At 52.9% G+C, this 21,917-nt stretch overlaps 8 protein-coding genes across 8 annotated transcripts; 4 read left to right on the top strand and 4 right to left on the bottom strand.

Annotated features, from left to right (window-relative positions):
* Positions 1–355: 355 nt before the first annotated feature.
* Positions 356–1,318, top strand: AYO20_06851 (hypothetical protein; the record flags this gene model as incomplete). Its single annotated transcript, XM_022645139.1, has 1 exon — positions 356–1,318. One exon carries the CDS (start codon positions 356–358, stop codon positions 1,316–1,318), a length of 963 nt encoding a protein of 320 aa, XP_022498852.1.
* A 996-nt stretch (positions 1,319–2,314) lies between these two features.
* AYO20_06852 (hypothetical protein) lies at positions 2,315–4,311 on the top strand (the record flags this gene model as incomplete). Its single annotated transcript, XM_022645140.1, has 2 exons — positions 2,315–2,369; positions 2,426–4,311. 2 exons carry the CDS (start codon positions 2,315–2,317, stop codon positions 4,309–4,311), a joined length of 1,941 nt encoding a protein of 646 aa, XP_022498853.1.
* Positions 4,312–5,565: 1,254 nt separating this feature from the next.
* AYO20_06853 (hypothetical protein) lies at positions 5,566–7,254 on the top strand (the record flags this gene model as incomplete). The annotated part of the gene is made up of 1 exon (XM_022645141.1): positions 5,566–7,254. One exon carries the CDS (start codon positions 5,566–5,568, stop codon positions 7,252–7,254), a length of 1,689 nt encoding a protein of 562 aa, XP_022498854.1.
* Positions 7,255–8,175: 921 nt separating this feature from the next.
* AYO20_06854 (hypothetical protein) lies at positions 8,176–9,220 on the bottom strand (the record flags this gene model as incomplete). Its single annotated transcript, XM_022645142.1, has 3 exons — positions 8,176–8,415; positions 8,574–8,870; positions 9,011–9,220. The coding sequence occupies 3 exons, from the start codon at positions 9,218–9,220 to the stop codon at positions 8,176–8,178; spliced, it is 747 nt and encodes a 248-aa protein (XP_022498855.1).
* Positions 9,221–11,717: 2,497 nt separating this feature from the next.
* Positions 11,718–13,976, top strand: AYO20_06855 (hypothetical protein; the record flags this gene model as incomplete). Its single annotated transcript, XM_022645143.1, has 6 exons — positions 11,718–11,921; positions 11,994–12,473; positions 12,597–12,842; positions 12,948–13,157; positions 13,274–13,524; positions 13,646–13,976. The coding sequence occupies 6 exons, from the start codon at positions 11,718–11,720 to the stop codon at positions 13,974–13,976; spliced, it is 1,722 nt and encodes a 573-aa protein (XP_022498856.1).
* Positions 13,977–14,520: 544 nt separating this feature from the next.
* Positions 14,521–15,592, bottom strand: AYO20_06856 (hypothetical protein; the record flags this gene model as incomplete). The annotated part of the gene is made up of 2 exons (XM_022645144.1): positions 14,521–15,047; positions 15,241–15,592. The coding sequence occupies 2 exons, from the start codon at positions 15,590–15,592 to the stop codon at positions 14,521–14,523; spliced, it is 879 nt and encodes a 292-aa protein (XP_022498857.1).
* A 630-nt stretch (positions 15,593–16,222) lies between these two features.
* AYO20_06857 (hypothetical protein) lies at positions 16,223–17,252 on the bottom strand (the record flags this gene model as incomplete). Its single annotated transcript, XM_022645145.1, has 2 exons — positions 16,223–16,846; positions 16,944–17,252. The coding sequence occupies 2 exons, from the start codon at positions 17,250–17,252 to the stop codon at positions 16,223–16,225; spliced, it is 933 nt and encodes a 310-aa protein (XP_022498858.1).
* A 3,181-nt stretch (positions 17,253–20,433) lies between these two features.
* On the bottom strand, positions 20,434–20,843 carry AYO20_06858 (hypothetical protein; the record flags this gene model as incomplete). The annotated part of the gene is made up of 2 exons (XM_022645146.1): positions 20,434–20,537; positions 20,627–20,843. 2 exons carry the CDS (start codon positions 20,841–20,843, stop codon positions 20,434–20,436), a joined length of 321 nt encoding a protein of 106 aa, XP_022498859.1.
* Between the last annotated feature and the right edge of the window lie 1,074 nt (positions 20,844–21,917).

Below are 21,917 nucleotides of genomic sequence, written 5' to 3' on the forward strand. Positions count from 1 at the left end.
GAATGCCATCATATGTGGTACTTGATCGAGATATCAACTTGCTGGTCAGGACGAGCCTTGCGTCATGGTGCTCGGATATGACTTCCGATGATTGACCTGCGTCCCAATCAGGAAACGATGCTCCCCTTTACAGGTTCACATGTATCCTCTGTGGGTTAACAACGGTCTTCCAGAAGTGAAGGGTTGCGTGGCCGTCGCATGATCGCCATGTTTCTGATGTCAAACGCCTCAAGATTATCCTGCAGAGGGGGTTCACTCTTTGCCTCCATACTTAACCATCAAGCACTCTTCACTTAGACCAACTATTGCATATTTCGGCGAGGAACTCGAGAGAAATAACATTTTCACGCTCACAATGGCCACGAAGAATGCGGTATCCAAATTGCTCCCCAAGGCTGCCAGACCGGGCCTTTTATCTCCCCAGAAACCACGAACCCACCGCCTCTTGTCTACAAGTCCCGTCCAGAGTCAGGTGCAGACACTTCTGCAGGACAAAGAGAATGGATTTGGATTTATACGGCACAATCCTCGCACACCCAAACCTCGCAGCAAAGGTGTGACGGAAATCCGAGGCCCATACTATTCGTCGTACGGGAAGCGTCATCTACAAGACGTGTTGGAAACCATGGGGTACCATGTCGACGGACTCAAGTTTGCTGGAGGCAGCTTCTCCATGATGCCCGAAGATCGGGTCCGAGAATTGATTGACTTGGCTCACGAATACGACGTGTATGTGAGTACTGGAGGGTGGATGGAACACATCTTGACCCAGCCCGACTCCAACGCCGTGGTAGAGAAGTACTTGCGGAAGTGCAAAGATCTAGGATTCGACGTGATTGAGATCTCGTCGGGCTTCTTGTCTTTCCCACCAGATGACTGGTTGCGATTGGTGGACAAGGTACACAGCATGGGGATGAAGGCCAAACCTGAGTTGGGCATCCAGTTTGGGGCAGGTGGTGACACTGCAGCAGAGGATCTAGAAGCCACAGGCACATCCGACCCCAGCAAGGTGATCAATCTAGGGAAGGAGTTCCTCGAGGCGGGTGTCGAAAGAATGATGATTGAAAGCGAGGGGATCACTGAGAACGTCAAGAGCTGGCGGACAGACGTGATTCAGGCAATCTTGCGAGACCTCCCGCAGGAGAAGGTCATGTTTGAGGCCGCGGATCCTCCGGTTTTCAATTGGTACGTCCGCGAGTTTGGCATTGATGTCAACCTGTTTGTGGACCATTCGCAGATTGTGCAATTGACCTGCCTGAGGTCAGGCATCTGGGGCATGGCCGACACGTTTGGCAAGATTGTGAGCTACAGAGAATGATGGTGGCGTATTGATGCGACATGCCTACGGCACTTCTTGATACCGAGATGATTATGCGACGAATATGTACTGAGTACCAGCAATGTAATTTATGGAAGGCTGCATTAGGAATATGTATAATGGGAATAATACCTGGGAGAGTACTGTCTCCGGAAATAAGGGTCTTCCTAAGGGTCCATCCCACCGGTCCTGTAACGTTTCGTCGGGGCCTTCCAGCAGCCAAAGGATCTTGGGTGTCAGCCGCTAAGGGGAGCCTATTATCATGGGGATCGCCGGCACCCCTAGACACCCAACTGGGTAGGTTTCTATTGCCCTATAGCCGCCTACCGAGCACAACTCCAGGCACAAGACCCCTACGGAGTAATAATTCAGTAACGCCAACTCAAGGTAGCCACCTGGTGCCACTACACCGCCCCATTTTGGTGTGGCGGCTATGCACTTTTGTCCACAGTCCTGGGTATTGTTGCGAGGACTGTGTGCTCCGTTTTCCGTTTACGAACACCGCCCCCCGAAAGACATCATCCTCCCAGCACCACGGATCTACCGGATGGCACAAGAAGCTTAGCATTGAGGTCTTGTGTCTGCCCAAGGGATTTGACTGGCTGTACCGGTCATCAAATCTGACAACCAGTGGCAGTCAGTGGCAGTGAGCCTGCGGCCCTGCGTGATTTGGCCTGGACCACCCTTTGACATCATGGCCTGATTCCTCAACACGAACTCCCTCCAAACTTCCCGCTATGCAAAAATTGTGGAAATACCCTTTCAGCTCGCCATTGTTGCTCATTGCAGTAAACAGAATCTACTAATATCCATCCTATCGTTCCATGCAAACGGGGTAGTGATACGGTATGATACTCCACAGAGCTTCGCCATCACTCCGGTGACTGCGTCTTGTGAAGGTGAAATAGGCTACGTCCCCCATTCTTATTTTCCTTTGTGTCTTGCCTGTCTTTGCGACGTGTCGTGTGCCTCTCAAGCTTGGGACCACTTATCATCATGAAGTTTGCATTGCTAGCGGTCATCGCCAGTACTGTCGCGGCGGGTGTGGATGGTGAGTACCATGGCCGTTCGAGTTTGTTTGGCTGGGGAATCTAACATTCAATGCAGCACACGCTATCTCCCTCAAAAATGACCTCGTTGACACCTTAGTTGCCGTCGAGAACCTGCGACGGTCTCTCCCTAACTCCCCCCAAGGATACACTCCGACCTTTCAAAACTGCCCTCCCAATGCCCCCGTGGTTCGAAGCGCCGCTTCACTCTCGCCGAACGAGACCGAGTGGTTACAGAAGCGGAGGAATAACACGGTTGCGCCCATGCGCGATTTGTTGAGTCGACTGAACATTCAAGGCTTTGATGCGTCGCAATACATTGACCATGTGGCCAACAATGTCTCTGCTCTACCCAACATCGGCATCTCCGTGTCCGGAGGCGGTTGGCGAGCACTGCTGAACGGTGCTGGTGCTCTGAAAGCGTTCGATTCCCGCACCGCCAATAATACCAACCAGGGCAAGCTTGGTGGCCTGCTCCAGTCTGCGACATACATCTCGGGTCTAAGCGGAGGGTCATGGCTAGTTGGGTCTCTTTTCATCAATAATTTCTCCTCGGTCGAGGCATTGCAGGCGGAAACGAGCGGTTCCGTCTGGGAATTCGGCAACAATGTCATTGAAGGCCCTGAGAAGAGCGGAATTCAGATCTTTAACACGGCTGAGTATTATGCCAACCTGGTAAGCGATATCGGGGGCAAGTCAGATGCTGGGTTCGATACTTCCCTCACGGACCTTTGGGGTCGCGGGCTGTCGTACCAACTGATCAATGCCACCGAGGGCGGCCCAGCTTACACCTGGTCCTCTATCGGCATTTCGGCGCCCTTCTTGAATGCGGATACTCCATACCCCATCATCATTGCCGACTCACGCGCGCCGGGAGAAACACTCATCTCGTCCAACGCGACCATCTACGAGTTCAACCCATATGAGATGGGTACCTGGGATCCTACCTCTTTTGGTTTCGTCCCGATGAATCATCTGGGCACCAACTGGACAGCAGGCCGAGTTCCGGCGAATGAGAAATGTGTGGTAGGCTTCGACAACGCGGGATTTCTCATGGGGACATCCTCTTCGTTGTTCAACCAATTCATTCTGAACCTCAATGGGACTGGGGTTCCAGATTCGCTGCGGAGTCTCGTTGCAGATATTCTGACGGGCTTGGGTGAAGACAACAACGACATTGCCGATTATACGCCTAATCCTTTCTTCCAGTATAATCCGCTCACCAATCCCTCGGCCAATTCGTCCCGGCTCACCCTCGTTGACGGTGGGGAGGACTTGCAAAATATTCCACTTCACCCACTCATCCAGCCCAACCGTCAGGTCGATGTCATCTTTGCAGTCGACTCCTCGGCTGACACCACCTTTAGCTGGCCAAACGGGACCTCTCTGGTGGCGACGTACGAACGGTCTCTGAGCCCTATGGCCAATGGGACAATCTTTCCCAGCGTCCCCGACGTGAATACTTTTGTCAATTTGGGTCTCAACACGCGTCCGACTTTCTTTGGGTGTGACACATCCAATTTCACGAGCGGCTCCAACATCCCGCCGTTGGTCGTCTATATCCCCAATTCGCCGTACGTGACATTCAGCAATATCTCAACCTTTCAGCTGTCGACCAACAACACCCAACGGGACGCCATCATACTGAATGGGCAGAATGTTGCCACAATGGCTAACGGCACGCGGGACGCCACTTGGCCCACATGTGTGGCTTGCGCCATCTTGAGCCGCAGTATGGAGCGCACCAACACGGAGGTACCTCAAGCGTGCACAAGCTGCTTTAACAACTTTTGTTGGGATGGCTCGCTCAACTCGACAGAGCCGGTCAACTACGCACCTGAGCCACTTCTCCAGGCGGAGAACCTAGAGAGCGGAAGCCCAAGACTCTTGCCTAGGTGGGCTTTTGCCGCGGCTGCGATAGCGCTGGGATACCATTCTCTGTAAAACAATGTTTTGATTTTTTATAAGCTTGTCAATGATGTTTCCTTACACCTGTTGGATTCAACTTATGGGATATGCATCGCGTCTTAGATAGGCAATCCGGGGTCAGGGCATACACAAAAGTGTCACACACAGAGGGGGCATTTCTTGCATATGATGGCTCGGGGTTTATGAAACGATATGGGACAGCCGTCTGTACCTTGATGATCACTTCTATGTAGTCAGTATCTGAGGCTGAACACGAAACCTGACAGAATCCCGACCATTCCTTCTTGATCACGCCGAGGCACAGCTTTCCACATTATAGACGAATGTGTGAACAACCAAGCCGACGGCCCGAGTGAGGAAGTTGATGCAATGGCAGTATAACTGAAGAGCGCAAGGGGATGGCTCTCCAAAATGATAAGGCTGACGTTGGTTTGAGGACCATCTTCACTAGTGCCACCACCACCGACAACTTGCATCCTCACCTCCACATGACTATACCTTTGAATTGAACTCCTCGTTACTCGGCGTTAGTTAACAACCGTCCTTTACGCGGTTCAGAGTCCCTGCTCGTCGTCGTATTCTCTCTTGTTCCCGAGGCAAGTATGGCACTCTTTACCCCATCCTGAACAAAGGAGGATGATGAAATGAGGAGAAACGCAGTTCTGAACGACGAATGACGGCCATATCTCGGGGATTTCATCATCCCACGCCCTTCCGCCCACGTACCGAATCATATCCCGATCAGCATGACGATCCAGGGGGAAAAGGATGCAAAGGGTCTGAGGAAGCGAAAGCCCAATCAGCGCAGATTTCCGCCTCGACTCGACGCATGTGTCCGTCCGACCAAACCTCTCGGCTCCTCACCAAGCTCTGTGAGTGGCTCGCGCAGACCCAGGGATGAAAATCTTTCTTTAAGGATGCGCGTTGGAGATGCTTCGACGGTGCCACAATCCGCCGCGGACACACATTGCGCTCCGCGGTGGTCAGTAGCCGCTGCCGTAAGCCGGTCAGTGACGATGCATTCTGTCAGGTGGGCACCCAGCAGATGAGCTGCAAGAGGCGACATGGTCTTGGAGGCAAGGTAGGCTCGTCCGAGTCGGCTTTTTCTTTACACCCAGATACGCCCTTGACGGGCTTCGGTTTGTCATTGACAACCCCCCCTCGGCGTACACATCTGGACCCCAAAAATCCCCAGCCATAAGTCAGAAGGAGAGCCAAAAATGATGAGGGCGAACCTTTCAAGTCGTTGTTAATTGAAACAGGCCAAGCATGGGCGAAATCAGCGTCCAGGCATCGAGGCCCTCGCCGCCGTCGGGGAAGGTCGACACTATCACAGACCGCGACAGCCAAGCATCGTCCGAAGAACCCATTCCGATCTTTGAATCTCCTCCACGTCGTTCAAGCACGAGTCCTCCCGATACTGTGACTGAAGATGGCACCACATACGTGTACCTAACATTTGACACTCCCATCCCATTCGACGAGTTCTCGTCTGGCGCACCTTCAATACCTCCGCCAAATCTCAAAAATTATGAATCACCACTCACCTGGTCCTCGACGCACAAGACCATCATCTTGATATTGTCATGTGGCTGTACCTTTCTTGCTGCGTACAGTGCTGGATCTTATTCCATTGCCGCCGAGCCTCAACGTGCCAAATGGCATCTGTCTGAAGTCGCCTTCAGCACCGGCGTCACGACATGGGCAACAGGCTTCGCTGTGTCTCCCATGTTCCTGGCGCCATTTTCGGAAATCAACGGTCGGCGACCCGTCTTTATTGGTTCAGCAGTCATGTTTCTGGCTGCTCTCATTGCTTGTGCGACCACTCCAACCTTCGGCGGAATGCTGGTAGCTCGATTCTTCGTCGGTGCCGGGGCCAGCACCTTTGCGACCATGGTTGGAGGAGTCGTGTCTGACCTGTATCATGCTGAACATCGGAACACGCCAATGGCTGCATACAGTGGCGCCGCACTCGCAGGAACTGGAATGGGCCCGCTTCTGTCCGGCTTCATTGTCGGTCGCGCGAGTTTCCGTTGGGTCTATTATCATCAGATCATTGGCCTGGCGATCATGCTGGTCGTGGTGTACCTCTTCTTCAAAGAGACGCGGGGCTCTGTGCTCCTCAGTCGCCGAGCCAAAGTATTGAATACATACCTCGATAAGCTCGAGACGCAGTCGGCCACCACTTCTGGTGAGAAACCAAGCACACAAGTCCGTGTCCGCTACAGAGTCGCAGCGGACGAGAGTCGGTCCTCGCTTGGTCGCATGTTGTACCTGTCGCTGACCCTTCCCTTCAAGCTCCTTACCACAGAGCCCGTGGTCTTTTTCTTTTCGTTGTGGGTTGCCTTTGCCTGGGCCCTGTTGTATATGACATTCTCGGTGATCCCTTTGGTTTTCCAGACCCGCCACAACTTCAACGTCGAGCAGAGTGGAGCGGTTTTCGCCGCCATTTCGATCGGCTCCGTGCTGGCCACCCTGCTGTCCATCTATCAGGAGAGACTCGCGAAGAAGAGATGGCCCAAACTCAACAACAGTCCGGAGGGAAGACTGTATTTCCCTTGTCTCGAGGGGGCACTTCTTCCCATTGGCCTCTTTTGGTTCGGATGGACGACGAATTCTTCCATTCCATGGATATCGCCGGTGCTCGCCATTGGATGTGCACAGATGGGTATCTTCGTCATTTATCTCGCCGTCTTCAACTATCTGGCTGACGTCTACCATCGATATGCATCGTCGGCATTGGCAGCCCAGAGTTTCATGCGGAATATTTTTGCCGCAATTTTCCCACTTTTCACAAACCAAATGTTCAACAACCTGGACTACCCGCCTGCAGCCAGCTTGCTGGGAGGCATTGCCGCCCTGTTGACGGTGGTGCCCTGGGTGCTGTTGTTCAACGGCGAGAAGATCCGCGCGCGCAGTAAGATCGCGAGGCAGATCATGTCAACACCGGGGTCTTGAAAGGGAGACGTCGAAGTCGAGAATTTGTTAACAGTATCGAGTGTTGGTATTCAACAATTGGAGGTTTCGAGCGTGGGGATATATGGCAAGCGAGAGTTGAATCAACCACAGCGGGACCGAGTTACGATCGCCATGACATTAGATTATGCAGGCATTGCTATTCGAGGAGTAAGGATTGCCATGGCAGGATTCAACAGCATAAATGGTTAACATCCAACAAAGATGTTTGGTATTCTTGGGATCGCCAGAGTTCAAATAGTCTAGCCTTGTAGTATAGAAAAGAAATTGTGTCCCTACTAGAGCGCTGTCGACCCGGTCGGGTCTTTTTAAGAAGAGGGGGAAAGGGGGAGGCGTACAATTCGCCTTTACCGAGCAGAGCACAGCAGAGCAGAGCAGGGAAGCCATGCATGTTGCTGTACAAGTGACATGTACACGTACACGTACATAAAGTGTTCGGTAGAGGTGGTTAATTGTGCCAGAACCAGATCAGATGGCATGCATGCATGTACCCCAAATCGGGGAAACCTGGAGTTTGGTGCCAGAACGGCACGGGGTCAGGGAGGCAAGGGGTGCAAAAGAACCGTCTTTCAATTCTGGTCCTGGTTCTGAATTGGATTGGTTTTGGATCCTCGTTTGGTGATTCAATTGATTGATTTGATCCGATTGAATTGTCTATTCCTTGCGCGCCGGCTTTTGTTCTCCCTCCCCGCCTTTCATACCTATGTAATCTGGGTAACATTTCCCCTTTTTTCTCTTTTGTCACAACCCTGTCCGTCTCGGATTTCATTCACCCAGTACGAGTGTATAGGACGGGAAAGGCCCGGACCCCGGTTTACCCCGGTGGAGGTGGGAAAGACCCATGGCTATACGCTTCGTACGTGTGGCAGATCAACGCCTGTGTCCTTGTTCCACCATTCCTTTTTATCTTGTCCCAGCCAATCGCCGCTCCTGGACCTCTGTCAGAGCGCGACTGCCGCTCAAAAACGCCGTGACGCCCAGCACGCTCAGGACGGGGAGTGTTTGGAATAGGTTCCAGGTCGTGTAGTATAGGAAGAAGACGACCTCGATCCCGACAAGCGAAGACAGGAAGCAGGCGTGCGAGAGCGGGGAGGCGGAGAATGCTTTGGGTAAGGAAGATAGATTTAATCCTAGGGCAAGCCACTGTCGATTCATAGAGAGAGGAAGAGGTTAGTGATGGTCCATCCCTGGTAGATACGTGCGCGGGGAAGAGGGTAGGGGTGAATGAGGTACAGGCAGGCTAAACATGGGATAGGGGCCCGTGAAGGTGTGAGACAGAGGCGGAGGCAAGGGCAACGTACAGCACCCGCCAACAACGGCAGTGTTCCCACCACAGCGGCCAAAAACACCAGACTGATGATCTTGGGCGGAGACCTAGGGTCAGAACGGAAAACGTGGTGGATTTCTGGAAGCTTTCCGTATCGGAGCGGTCTCTCTGCTGGTGGTGCGGGAGTGTTTGGGTCTGTCTTGACTTGGAGTGTGAAGGCTGGGGAATTGTAGCCGGGAGTGGTGCTGAACGAGGCGATGACAATGGATGCGCTGAGGCCCGACGTATCGTTTGATGAAGTGAGGAATTGTACGGGGAGATCCTTTTGTGTCTGTCCACGCAACAACCGTTAGTCTAGTCTTCTTTCCCATAGCCAGAGCAGCCCAGATAGACCCCGGTCCCAGGATTCAATTCGTGCATGAGTATCCCCGTTCGTGTCTTTCCCTTGCTCCGATAGGAACTGAGACGTACCAAATCAACCTTCGCTTTCCCAGACTCCTTTACACTGAAAGGATATGAAACGTCGAGTTTGCCATCTTGGTCTTGCAGCAGCAGAAACGCCTGGTGTGGTCTTTTGGCACTTTTTCCTTCTTGCGTTGTGAGAGTAATCTTCAAAGTGTCGGAAGAGCCGAGCAGAATGGGTTTGGAGAGCGGTTGAGAGGGTGTGAGTCTGGACGACATGAACCAGTTAGCATGCAACTAATTGAGTTCTTCTGCGCATGTCTAGAGTGCTGAGCGGCGTCGACAGTCATGGAACAGAACATACTTCTCTTTAACTCCTCCATCCTTCCCAGCTGCGGACCCTTTGCTGGTTACGCTGAGAGAGGCGTCTGCAAATGTCCACGTGGCAGCTGCTACTGCTGATGAGCCTAACGTAGAGCACAGAAGCAGAGCCTGTGGGAGAAATGAAAGCAAACGCATAATTGTGGCCCTGAGGTTGGCGTGGTGCACACGGTAGGGTTGGCAGAGGTTCAACGAAATGTCCGGTTGATTGAGGAAGCATTGACAGAGGAGATACGTAGCCTCAGCCTCGTCAGCTTCATTCAGCCTTGCATCTCCAAATGCCAAGGCCACCATAGCCTTCTCCTTTACTTCTTCCATTTGTACCAAATATTCCACACATCCTGGGCTCGCACGACCAGAAAAATTGTGAAGATATGCGTGTTCTCGAAGCGCCGTATGGTCTTCCCATGCCGGCCTCACATTGCCTGTTTCGCAGCTGCTCTGTCTCGAACCCCAACATCTAGCCTGGTAGGTCGACGGCACCGACGGAACCGCTTTAAGCCAGTGCTCATCGCTGCGTTTTATACGTATCTCGCCGGTTCTTTCCACGCCCCTTCGCTTATTCGCTGTATTAATCTCTATCGTAGTTGTACCAGACTACCTAGCTTACAGCAATTGTACGATGAATGTCCCACAACACACTCAAGGCTGATCCGCTCCAGCGAGACCGTGGATTTGGGCGGACTTTTGAAAAGCTGAATTCTAGGTGTGAAAGGGGTCTAAAGAGTGTAATTCCAAGGATGGATCACTCAATCGCCCCGAACCGAGCTTACAGAGACTGTCATCTCCCTCTGAAAGCGCGCCGACGACATCATTCAGAAGATTGCACTGCAGAATGTCGGATCCGGACATTCAATGGTGAAAAGGGTATTCGACGTTACTTGATGAAATCAAATAAAGTCTCTGCCATGAATTCTATCCGAGGCGACACGTACTTCCTGCACGGCTCCTAGCCATGTTAAGAATACCGTTGAAGGCGCAGTCGCTCCCTGCCATCGGGCTCCACTGGGTTGGATCTCTGCACAAATCAGATCCCACAAGTGCGCAGCCAAAGAGGAAAGATTGGCTGGGCAGCACAGTCTTCAAGGTATGCGGGGACAGCTATCGATAGATGTCCCAGCGCTCAATGTTTGGACAAAGCTGGCCCAGAAGGATCGATTTTTGAACGACGACCAACTTGCCGTGGACAGGTCTATCGGTCTACAAGCTTTCACTGGGTGGTCGGAAAGTTGTATAGCTCTTAGCGCGCATCAGAGACTTGTTGTCAATGTGGCTCCGAATCACAGTAAGTGACATGAAGAAAAAGCCAAGTGCAGAAGAAAGAAAAAGTACTTGGAAACGCCGTGGGAGTATGTTGGAACGCTGCAGAGAAATCAGGAGCCCGATTGCTTTGAAGTCTTCGGCATTTCTCATTTACTCACAAATCTCCAGGGACGAAGCTTCCAGCCATCTTCACGGCTAAGACAGACTGCCAGTCGCATTAGTCACCGCATTTCCAGAATCGGAACAGGAGCGATCTGCCCGCCTGTTGTTTTACATTTGCTTCATCAACATCATCATCACACAGAGTTAAGTATACAGTGGACACGGTCCACTGTTCCTACAGCAGGAGTGCACTTGTGGGCTGCTTCGACAAGGCTGTCACCCTGAGATGGATGAATTCGGCAATCCCGCTTGTGATTAGCCGCCTCGTGCGGGAAAAACAGCCGGCTGGTCTGTTAGACTGAGTACCCTTCAACTCTTCAAAAGACCAAGATCCCTTTGGGGGTCCTGCAACCTACCTTTTCTATGTAAGTGGTGAAGCATCATAAAAGTTGTTGTCTTATCCCAACGCCCAGTACACAACATCTGCAATGCTAACCGCAACCGAGTGGTCGATAGCCGCAACTCCAAAAATATCTCCACACAACTGTGGCAAATGGGGGACCATGAGGGGCACAATGCTTTGCTCCGCGATGCAGGAGAACAAAGTCCGAAAGCAACTAGAAGATTGAAGGGTGGTCTCATGGAATGGTTGGACCTTTCTGTGACCATGATAGGTCCGAGTGAGTCCTGGACAACCCTTTTCAGACGTTCCGCGTACCCTTCTGGCCCTTCTCCCCATCAATGATAGCCGATAAACCCCATGGATTCTGCCTGAGGGCCGAGGTCTCCGCACGCTCTCGGCCAGATATTCGTGCCAGTATCCGCAGGGATACAGTCATCTATCAATCCATCTCCACGCTCCTCTATTTTAGACGCGGCTGCCTCTTGCTTCAATTCAATTAACCCTTGTATCGTGGAAAGAAGATCTGTGTTCCAGGGGTCCACGTAAACTAGTTTCTTGGGTGACATTTGCGGCTGGATCGTCTATTCTTTCCTGGTTGCGAGTAAAGCCATCGCGAACTCAGCAACCATGCCGATAAAGCGAGATATCGGCCACACAACACCCGCGGTCAATGGGTCAGATGGACCGGCCGGAGACGAAGTGGTTCAGAATGGGAACCATGTCAATGGCGCCGATGAGATACTGGACATGGTCATCGTGGGTGCTGGATTCGCGGGAATCTATCTGCTGCATCAACTGAGGAAACTAGGCTTCAAGGCCAAAATCGTCGAGGTATTTGCCTTCGTGATCGGGCCTCTGACCAGGAGCCATGCCCATTCATAAACTATATTTACTGACGTGGAGATTCGCAAGGCTGGATCCGACCTTGGCGGTATCTGGTACTGGAACCGATATCCAGGCGCCCGAGTGGACAGTCAGTATCCGGTCTATGCGCTGTCCATTCCCGAAGTATACCGCGACTGGACTTGGTCATCGCATTATCCCGACCACGCCGAGCTGCGAGAATACTTCCAACACGTCGAAAACTGCCTCCACGTCAAGAAGGACTGCGTCTTCAATACCAAAGTCACCGAGGCTGCGTGGGACGACGAGACGTGCCTGTGGACGATCCGATGTGAGAACGGCCTGACGTTCCGGACCAAATACTGGACGGCGTGTACCGGCTTCGCGGCGAAACGGTACTTTCCTGACTGGGAGGGCCTGGAGGATTTCAAGGGCGTCATCCATCATTCCAGTTTCTGGCCCAAGGAGGGCGTCGACGTGAAGGGGAAGCGCGTGGCTGTGATTGGGACTGGCGCCACGGGCGTGCAAATCACACAAGAGGTTCGTCATTGTTGCCAATCTGCCTACAATACATTCCCGGACCCCAACCTGCTCCAGGGTATCACTGGCGATGTCCTCTGGGAGGTGACATTGAGAACGAGGCTGACATATACTTGTATATAGTGGGCGAGAGAAATCGGCGAAGACGGATACTTGGAAATGTTTCAGCGGACCCCGAATCTAGCGTGCCCGATGAATCAGGTGTACCTGACCAAGGAAGAACAAGCCAAGGTCGTCGAGGAGCTGGCGGGGAGATTTGCCGACCGCAACAACTACTACAATGGCTTTCTCTATCAATGGCGCGACAACTTGACTTTCGACCATTCCAAGGAGGAAAGAATGGAGTTCTATCAGATGTTGTGGAAGATGGTGAGACCGCTCAAATCTCTTGCCTTTGCTCCTGCTCCTCAACGGGCGTTCTCTTGACTGAAGACGAGAGGTGATGCTGATTGATTCTTTTCGCTTCACGGCTAGGGAGGTTTCCGTTTCCTCATGAACAATTACTATGACATGACTCGCGATCCGAAGGCCAACCAGGAGGCATACGAATTCTGGCGAGATCGTGTACGAGAGCGAGTTCGCGATCCGAGAAAGCAGGAGCTGCTTGCGCCGTGGGAACGCCCTCATCTCTTTGGCGGAAAACGCCTTTCCCTCGAGCAGGACTTTTATGACCACTTCAATAAAGTAAGAACTCCGGTGGCGTGCATGAAGCTACCCTCCCAATTTCACATGTGCCTCCAAGTGTGAGGCTATTCAATGGCTGGTCATGGTCGATACTGACTTCTGTCCCTTTCCGTTAGCCCAACGTCGACGTGGTCGATGTTCGAAACAATCCTATTAAGAAATTCGTCGCCGACGGCATCATCCAGGAGGACGGGACGTTCCATAAACTCGACATCATCGCCCTAGCCACGGGCTTCGACTCCATCACTGGTGGACTGAAGGATATGAAGATCTCGGGCGTCAACGGCGAAATCCTAACGGATAAATGGGCCAAAGGCACCTGGACCTACCTGGGCATTTCGACTGCCCATTTTCCCAATTTCTTTTTGTGAGTGAACCTGTGAAGAAGAGTTCAACAGAACTGCCTTAGCCGGCCCCTTGCCTTGATCTTGCCCCCCTCCACAGTGCGTTGAAAGGATCCAGATGACTGACATGTTCCCCCTTATTAGCACATACGGCCCGCAAGCCCCGACGGCCTTCTCGAACGGACCCTCGTGCATCGAAATCCAAGGCGACTGGATCGCATCGGTCCTTTCGGACATGCGCGAGCGAGGCCTGAAGAAAATCGACCCCGAGCGGACCGCCGAGGAAGACTGGAGAAAACTGGTCTTTGAGCTGATCAGCGACACGCCCCGAGGGAAGGTCGACTCGTGGTACAACGGGGCCAATATCCCGGGCAAACCGCGCGAGCATTTGAATTACGCTGGAGGTATTCCACGGTACAAGAAGACGCTCGAGCAGGTTAGAAAAGACGGATATCCTGGGTTTACCCTTGCATGAAGACTCGAGAGATCAGATGCAATTGTGATTTACTATCAAGATTTAAGTGTTGTTAGTTTTTCTCTGTGCCCCGCGAAGAATGAATAGGAGGAGATAGATTGATTGGCTGGATTCAAGTCTCAAGATATCTTGCTCGCATAGCTGTATGGTGCGTGAACATATATACACAGATTGCGAATGCCAACGATAAATTCATATCACGCAGGTCCATTCGCGGCAGGGGGTCCTCTCAAGGACTGGAGACCTCGTTTCGAAAAGAGATAACCTCTTCCCCTTCCCTTCTTCCCCCTCAAGACGCATTTTGTTGTATGTACTATCACCGTTTGGCCGTGAGACACGCAGTCAAGGGTAGAGCAGCAAAGGGTTTCAACAGATTATGCGCTTCTCTATGTCGGCACATGCGGTCTCCCACCAACGCCATGATCAAGTAAGTGATCAAGAGCCACCGCCTCTCCCCTTCAGCACAAATACCGCTGCTTCAGGGGCATTCGACGACGACCGGGTCTATGACAAAAAGGGGATCTCAAATGCGTACGACGTCCGACTAAGGCTTCGAGCCCTGGAGCAAGAACTCCATGACCACCTCCTCCATCAGCGCGGCGTCGTCGTCCCTGTCCGTCAGACGGAGATACTCCCTCGTCTCCTCGACGGGCCAGTCGCTGCCGACGATCTCGCGGATGCACGCGCCGTTGACCTCGCGATCAAACTCCGGGTGGGCCTGCAGCGTCAAGACCCGGTCGGGCACGTACATGCCCTGCATGCCGCAGAGGGCCGTGGCGCCGACCTCGACGCACTCCGGGGGGAGCCGCGCGGGCTGCGTGACGACGACCGTGTCCTGGTGCGACAGCTGGAGCTGGATCGCGCCCGACGACCGGGGCAAGGACTTGAGCTGGCGCGGGAAGCAGCTCGCGAAGTCGGGGTTGATGGCGATCTCGTACACGCCCAGCTCCCAGCCTCGTGGGTTCTTGATGACGTGCAGCCCGCCCGTGTGGGCGAAGAGTGACTGGTTGATGATCTGGTGGCCGAAGCAGGTGCCGAAGATCTTCACCTTGGGGTGGTGCTGGTATGTGTCTGCCACAAGTGTCAATTCAGTTCTTGGTTCAGACTCTGCAAGATTGGACGATGGCGGAGGAGGATGATTCCAGGAAACAGGAAGGCCAGCAGTGGTCTTGGATGGACGATTTCCCCGCTGCTGACCCTGATACAGAACGGCTTTTCTGTACCCCTTGGGGTATCCGAAGTGGTACACAAAGTTGATACTCACGCTGCAAGAACCCCCCCAGCTTCTTCACCCACTCGATATCCTCATACGCCCCGGCCGAACTCCCTGTCACGACCAACGCATCGAGCCCCTCCAGCGCCTCCGCGTCCGGCAACTGACCGGCCGTCGCGTTATACGGCGTCGTCCTCACCTTGATCTGCCCTTCCAGTGCGGGCGATACTTCGTCGCCGTGCCTAGCTCTCTCCAGGAGCCGTTTCGCGCCCCGGTCAAAGAAATTCTGGAAGATCTGGTCGAACGGACCGCGGAGGCGGGAGACCGGCGGGGGCAGGACCTCGCAGATCAGGATGGCGAGGTGGAGCGTGAGCGTCTCGGTCGAGGTGGGGAGGGAGTGCATGGTTCGTTCGTTCTTTCTTTCTTCCTCCGCGAGCCCTGGTGGACTATGTATGAGGCAATGAATTGGCTTTCTGTGGTGTCGCTCAAGAGTGCTTTATGCCGGACGGGCCTCGAGATAGGCAAAGAATGGATGAATGACAATGACGACGGAGTGATCGAATGCTCGAACCAGATCTCTTCCCTCGGTCATGGATATATATATCTCTTCTATCTATCCGCCCAACAACAGAGTCATCAAGCACGCCCTCCCAGTGTGCTTGATAAGAGATATACGACAAAGTATCCACTCTGAGTCTCCCGGAAATGGGCATCTGTGGCCCTCGTCCACCAATCACCGCTCAAGAACTCCCCTTCCTAAACGGGGTGTTTCTTTGGTTTCTGGGCTTCTCCTGGTCGATGAGCATTACTCGTACCGCAGGACATATTTCTTACTCCTTGGACTTCATGAGGAATGCGATAGCTTATCATGTCCATGAACGGTTGGGAGAGATGTGATGTTATTATTTATACACTGACCAGGTAGGTTCCAGCCACTGGTCCGAATGAGCTGCGAGTTTTTATTTGCTCTGCGCCGTAATGTTACATGAGCCACTTACTCTAACCTCGTAAGTTCAGGAGCTCGAGAGTCTCATCAAATGCTCTTGACCAGTTCTGCGAGGAACTCTTCGCGGCGGTTGAAGAACAGGCTCGAGTGCGTCTCGTCCTCGACTCGAAGGACTGCCTGGCCGCCTAATCGCTGAGCTATCGTTTCCCCGTGGTACGGCGGCACGTTGACGTCCATCTTCGCATACCACAGCTGCACGGGCAGGTCTGGACGGATATCTTCGATGCGGAACCCGAGCGGCGAGCTGAGCAGCCGGCCGTCCTGGAGGGTGGTGTCGTAGCCCTGGGCGAAGGTGGCTCGCGACGCGCGCATGAACCGCGAGGCATTGACCGGGTCTTTCATAACTTCGTGGTCTTTCTGCTCGGCCGGCGTCTTGGGGGGCGTGACAAATTCTTTCATGTGGCGCGCCAGGCGCTCCTCGTCGCTGAGGTCCATGCGGCCCATCGTCTGCGTCTGCCAGAACCACCGGTTGATGAAGTAGGGCGTGTACCGGTACCCGAAGGTGAAGCCGATCCAGTTCAACCACCGCGCGCCTTTCATGCCGATCTCGTACACGGGGCCCAGCCCGCAGACGATCGAGACGCACTTGAGCTTGTCGCGGGGCATGGCGTAGGCGCAGGCGAGGGCGTATGGTCCGCCGCCAGAGACTCCCTGGTGTCAGTCGGTATCAACACTTGGTCATAATCATGTTTGTTTTTCTAGTCTGGGCCAAAGTTTCAAGCTCTCTCGGAGAGAGCCACGTACGTACCAGGACACCATACTTGTCCAGCTTCAGATGGTCTGCCAACCTCTCCAGATCTTTGGGGTGGTCGAGGAGTGTTCTGCCCGGCTGCGGCGAGCTCAATCCAATCCCCGGCCTGTCCGCACAGATGATGCGGGCTCCTAATTTCAAACCCAGATCGTGCAGATGGGCGCCTTCCAGGCGCGATCCGGGGTGGCCGTGCAGGAAAAAGATGGCACGTCCTGTCGGGGAGCCGAACTGTACGTATCCCAGTTTTCGCCCGTCCGGGAGGACAAGAGTGTCGGAGTTGTCGATGTCGATGTCGATGTCACTCATGGTGGTGGAATGTGATTTTGGTGTAGATATCTCGAGATCGCGGACCTCGACTGGAGGCGGTGTGTATAACTTGTCAAGCAAGACGTGCTCAAGCGACGATGTTGGCGTGTTATATGTGCATATCAGATATGATGTACGAGGTAGGGCTATTTCAAAGCGTTCCCGTGCCTGGTACTTTGGACCACGTACTCTGCATTCGGGGAGACATGGCCACACACAGAGAGAGAGAGACATAGAAAGCCTCGGTCGGTTGCGGCCTGGAGCTCCGATAGAACCCGCGAGTGACTCAGAGGGAAATAGGCGAGCACAACCGAGTACGAGGGGACGAGTTTTACGAGTAAGTCTTTGTTTGATCTCTATGCTCTATCCTTTTTTCAAGGTATTTTGCTGTTGTGTTTCGAGTATCTCGCAGGTAGGTTGGTAGGTTATGCGAAAGAACCTGGTTTGGTAGGGGACATCTGCCGGGTGGTAATCACTCCAAACACATTCCTCGTGCCTTCAGGTTGCACTTTGTACTTCTACAGGCTAGAGATTGATCTTTATCCCTAGCAGGGTTGACTGTCGCCTGAGACTACAGCCTAGATGGGCCACTGAGACGTGAAGTCGAGGTCACCAGGCACATGAGGCCAGCCACTTGGGGTGACAGACAAGGTGCCTGGGGGGCCTTTAGCGAACGCGGGCGGCCGCTCGCTAAGGTTTGGTGTGGCACGGTAGACTCGACTAGGCGTTCTAGGGGCCGGTTACAGTTAAAAGTCCCCGGAGACACCCGCGAATGGACAAGCCACTTAGGTACTCCTGGATTCCTAGGCAGGCATGCACAGCTTTAGGACTGACTAAGGCGTGCAAGGCCATCAAGGCTTGGCTGCGCATCCTTCGACCAAATCACCATCAGCACCTCCTCGTTACTCCCTGCATCCATCGACTGCCGACCGACGTAGAACCGAGACAATGTCCATCGTCTTCACCACCGCATCTGATCAGGCATCGCAATGCACAGCAATACCAGCTACAACCTGGTCTTTTCCCCGGCTAAATTCATTTGATTTCACGCTCGGCGCAATCCTCGGACGTGGAGTATCCGCCAAGGTGATGTGTCGATGAAACATGGACCACGACATGATGCAACAGGTTGAGATGACACCGAGCACCGATGGGTATGCGACTTTGAGGTCTTGACTGAGACATGACGCTGGTCCGACAACCGGGTCCCCGACAAGGTGCCGCACACTTTGACCGGTCAGTCAAAGCCCGTGTGTGTGTGGAAGAGGCTGAAGTCAGCAATGTTTATGTCCATCACTCAAGTGAGGTAGGCAATCAGATCTGAAGCTGAAGCCTTGTGCGCCTACAAGAAACATCCCGGCCCAATTCTGATCGATTCTCGTCTTTTCGTCTTCTGCGCGACTCGACCGCTTTGGTCCAACAGCCTCGCTGGAATATTGAGACGTTGAGCCATGCATAGGGGGGATCAGAACGGACAATCCATGGCTATCTCACATGTTTCCACAGAGACAGAGTACCTCATTCAGACACGGTAGGCACAGAGCTAGCACTGATCAAGTTCGAGCAGCGGCGGACGTGGAGCCACCGAAGTGATTTTGGCCATTGGCTTCACAGACTGACGAAGACGTTCAGTGATGAGAGATACACATGGGTACACATGTTGAATCAACAACAAGTCCTGATGGACAATTGCGGCCGCAACCAACCGCATCCTGCGACGGTCTAGTGCAGGGCCTGCGGTATAGAAGGAACATTGACAGATCAGACGGATTCAACCAAGCAAAGAGTGTTGAGCAGCATTTCAACGCGTCCTTTGGTTTGATATGGATGCTGTTCTCCGTACCCCGTCAGCTGTGGGGTGTTTCCACAACAAAGACCCCCGTGGGGACCCTACCAATGCAACGCGCGACTGTACGAGCGATCCTTCTGGATCCCTCAAAACCTTACTTTTCGCAGATGTTTCCTCCTCAAGAGACAGTCTGGTGATGGGAGACATGTTTGGTACATGGCTTCATTCCTAATCGAAACCGGAGGAGTTGGTTGAATTTAGGCAAAAACTGAGTGTGTAGTCCCTGGTACTTTTTCTTGAGAAAAGCGACAGAGCCAAAGGGACGAGAGGGAAAGAGAGGGAGAAAAAAAAAATATAAAGATGGCTTGATATCTCCGGAGAACTCAGCATTGTCAAGACAAACAACAATCATCGAATCTCAACTTCCTCCCACTTGATCAAAACATCCAACAGCAAAAGCAGCCCAAACTCCTCTGAAAATGCAGGTCAAAACCATTCTCCTCGCCCTCATTCCCCTCATGGGTCTCGTCGCCGCGAACCCGATCGCCGCTCCTGAACCTGCTCCCGCTGCTGTCGCGGCTGGTGCCGAACTCCTCAAACGCTCCGTCTGCTCTGGTTGGTGCGGTGGTGGCACTGTACGTATCCCGTCTTCTGCTTGTGTTATCCCTTTCGACTTCTCTCCCTTCCAGCAGTGTATACAACATGAGCCGAAAGACATTGGTGGAGTGACTGACCTTGTCCTCTAAAATGGATAGTGCTTCTGGACTTGCCCGGGAGAGTGCGGCGTCGCTGCCGGCTCGTGCAAATAGTGAAGTACACGAATGCATCGAACGCCATGATTGGAACCAGATGGAGAGATCTGCATGGCTGCGAGTGACTGCGATACATGGATGAAAATGGTGTGATGGGTACGCGTGAGAGAGACGAGCTGGCTCTAGAGAAAGGGAGCACGAGGTGATGCATATCGGCTTAGACAAGAAACCATGTGCAGGCTCTCGCTCCGGACTGATACGTCGGTAGAGAGAGTAGTAGAGGCTAAGGGGGAGATAGAAAACAGGACATTCCTTGATGCATTCCCTCGTGTTCGTGTTATAGGATCGTGATGTCTTTGCTATACAAGCCGGTTGAGTGCCGTCGCTTCCCCTCGTCGCACCGCAGCTTGTAGAGAGCCCCGTGCAAGATTGTACTGACTGACCGATTGACTGATTGACTGGCCGCCTCTCGATCCTGTCTTACCCCCTTGAACCTGATTCATCATTCATGCGACCTTGACCTTGACATTGACGTGGTGAAGTGGTGCACCACACCAGATGCCCAGGTATCTATCCACCTCGACACCTTGGTACCTAAGAGTCTAAGACCCAAGGTACCTAACATACGTAGGTAGACCATTTAGAACCTCTTCTCGAGATTCCCGACCTCGGTATCAATGACACCGTCTATCGCACCATCCAAGGACGAAGGAACCCCCTCGCTGGTCAGGAACTGGTTGACTTCTACACACGCACCCACCGGTATATGATCAGCCCCTCGCGTCTCGGTCTTGGAGCCATCTCGACGTTGTGTCGGAGGTGGAAATACCTACCTTGGTTAATGTACGAGTTCCCGGCGTTTTGCTCGATGCTCTTCATCAGACCGCCGGCTTGGCCGCTTTGTTGGCCTTGGTGGCTCTGGCCTTGCTCCTGTTGTTGTTGTTTTTGTTGTTGTTGCTGAGATGACTGGTTGTTCTGGCTCTGGTCGTCTGCTTGGTTCCCCATTTGACTTTCGAGGAATTGCTCGCCTTGTTTGAGGAGGTTGTCCATTGTCGTTGTCGGTATGGGTATCGGTATGGGTATCGGTCTTGTTCAGTTGAATAAAGGGATGTGTTGGTGAGACAGTTGACCCTGACTTTGAAAGACAACCAAACATGGGCGAGGGTAATGATATCTTTTTATACCTTTTTGGCAAGGGCGTCGAACCAGCTTCAATTTTCAGCTCCAGCTACTCGTACAGCTAAAGCGACACCCGAGACGCCTTTTACCACATACCTTAGGTACTTCTACCCATCGGCAATGCCGCACCTTACTTGACTAGCCTTATCACATTATCCTCGTCCTCCGTCCTCGCACTTGTCCACCGATTTCCTCGCGCGATGACGTGGCTCTCCTCATCCAGGCTTCGATCTCTGGTTCCGAGTGGTTCCCGTTCCTGCATGGCGCACAACACAAGCACCCCCAAGCATCGCTTGTGCAAGGCTTAGATTCTTACCAAGAGATTTTCATTCGCCAGATAAAGCATGGTGATTGCTTTTTTCCAAATAAGCATTGCGCTTTCCACCCCCTCGCCTTGGGGGCTAGTGCCAGTATATTGTTTTGAGTATTTCTACGCGAAAATTCACACAGTAGTCCCATTACTTAGTCGGTACCGGTAGTACGTGCTCACTCGTACAAGTACACTAGTACAAGTAGGCACCTACTCCGAACCAAAAGCCTAACCGCGCCAGTGAGGACAACGACCCTTGTCCAGCTGAACGCTGAACAAACCCGGTTGTTCGGAAAGGGAATAATAGGTTTCCACCCACCTTGTTAACACAACCACCACATTTGAGCATGTCACATCACTCCTGCTTCTTGACGTTGGGATGATGGCCTCGATGCGTGACCGAGAGTCATGGACTGGATTATTGACAGCATCAGCTGATATAACAGAACGCAGAAATGAGACCAAGTCGATCAACCTAGAGGCTCGGATGTCGTCTACGTTCTGGTGTGGGATTGATTACTCGGAGAATATGAACATTGCGAGGCTGGGTCAGATAGGGGTTTAACAAACGTGTTCAACACCATGACATGATTTTGCAACGAATGACATTTCGCTGCTCGCTTGTTAGATTGCAG

This window comes from Fonsecaea nubica (genome assembly GCF_001646965.1).
Source record: "Fonsecaea nubica strain CBS 269.64 chromosome Unknown Scaff45, whole genome shotgun sequence".
In the NCBI taxonomy this organism is placed as follows: domain Eukaryota; kingdom Fungi; phylum Ascomycota; class Eurotiomycetes; order Chaetothyriales; family Herpotrichiellaceae; genus Fonsecaea; species Fonsecaea nubica.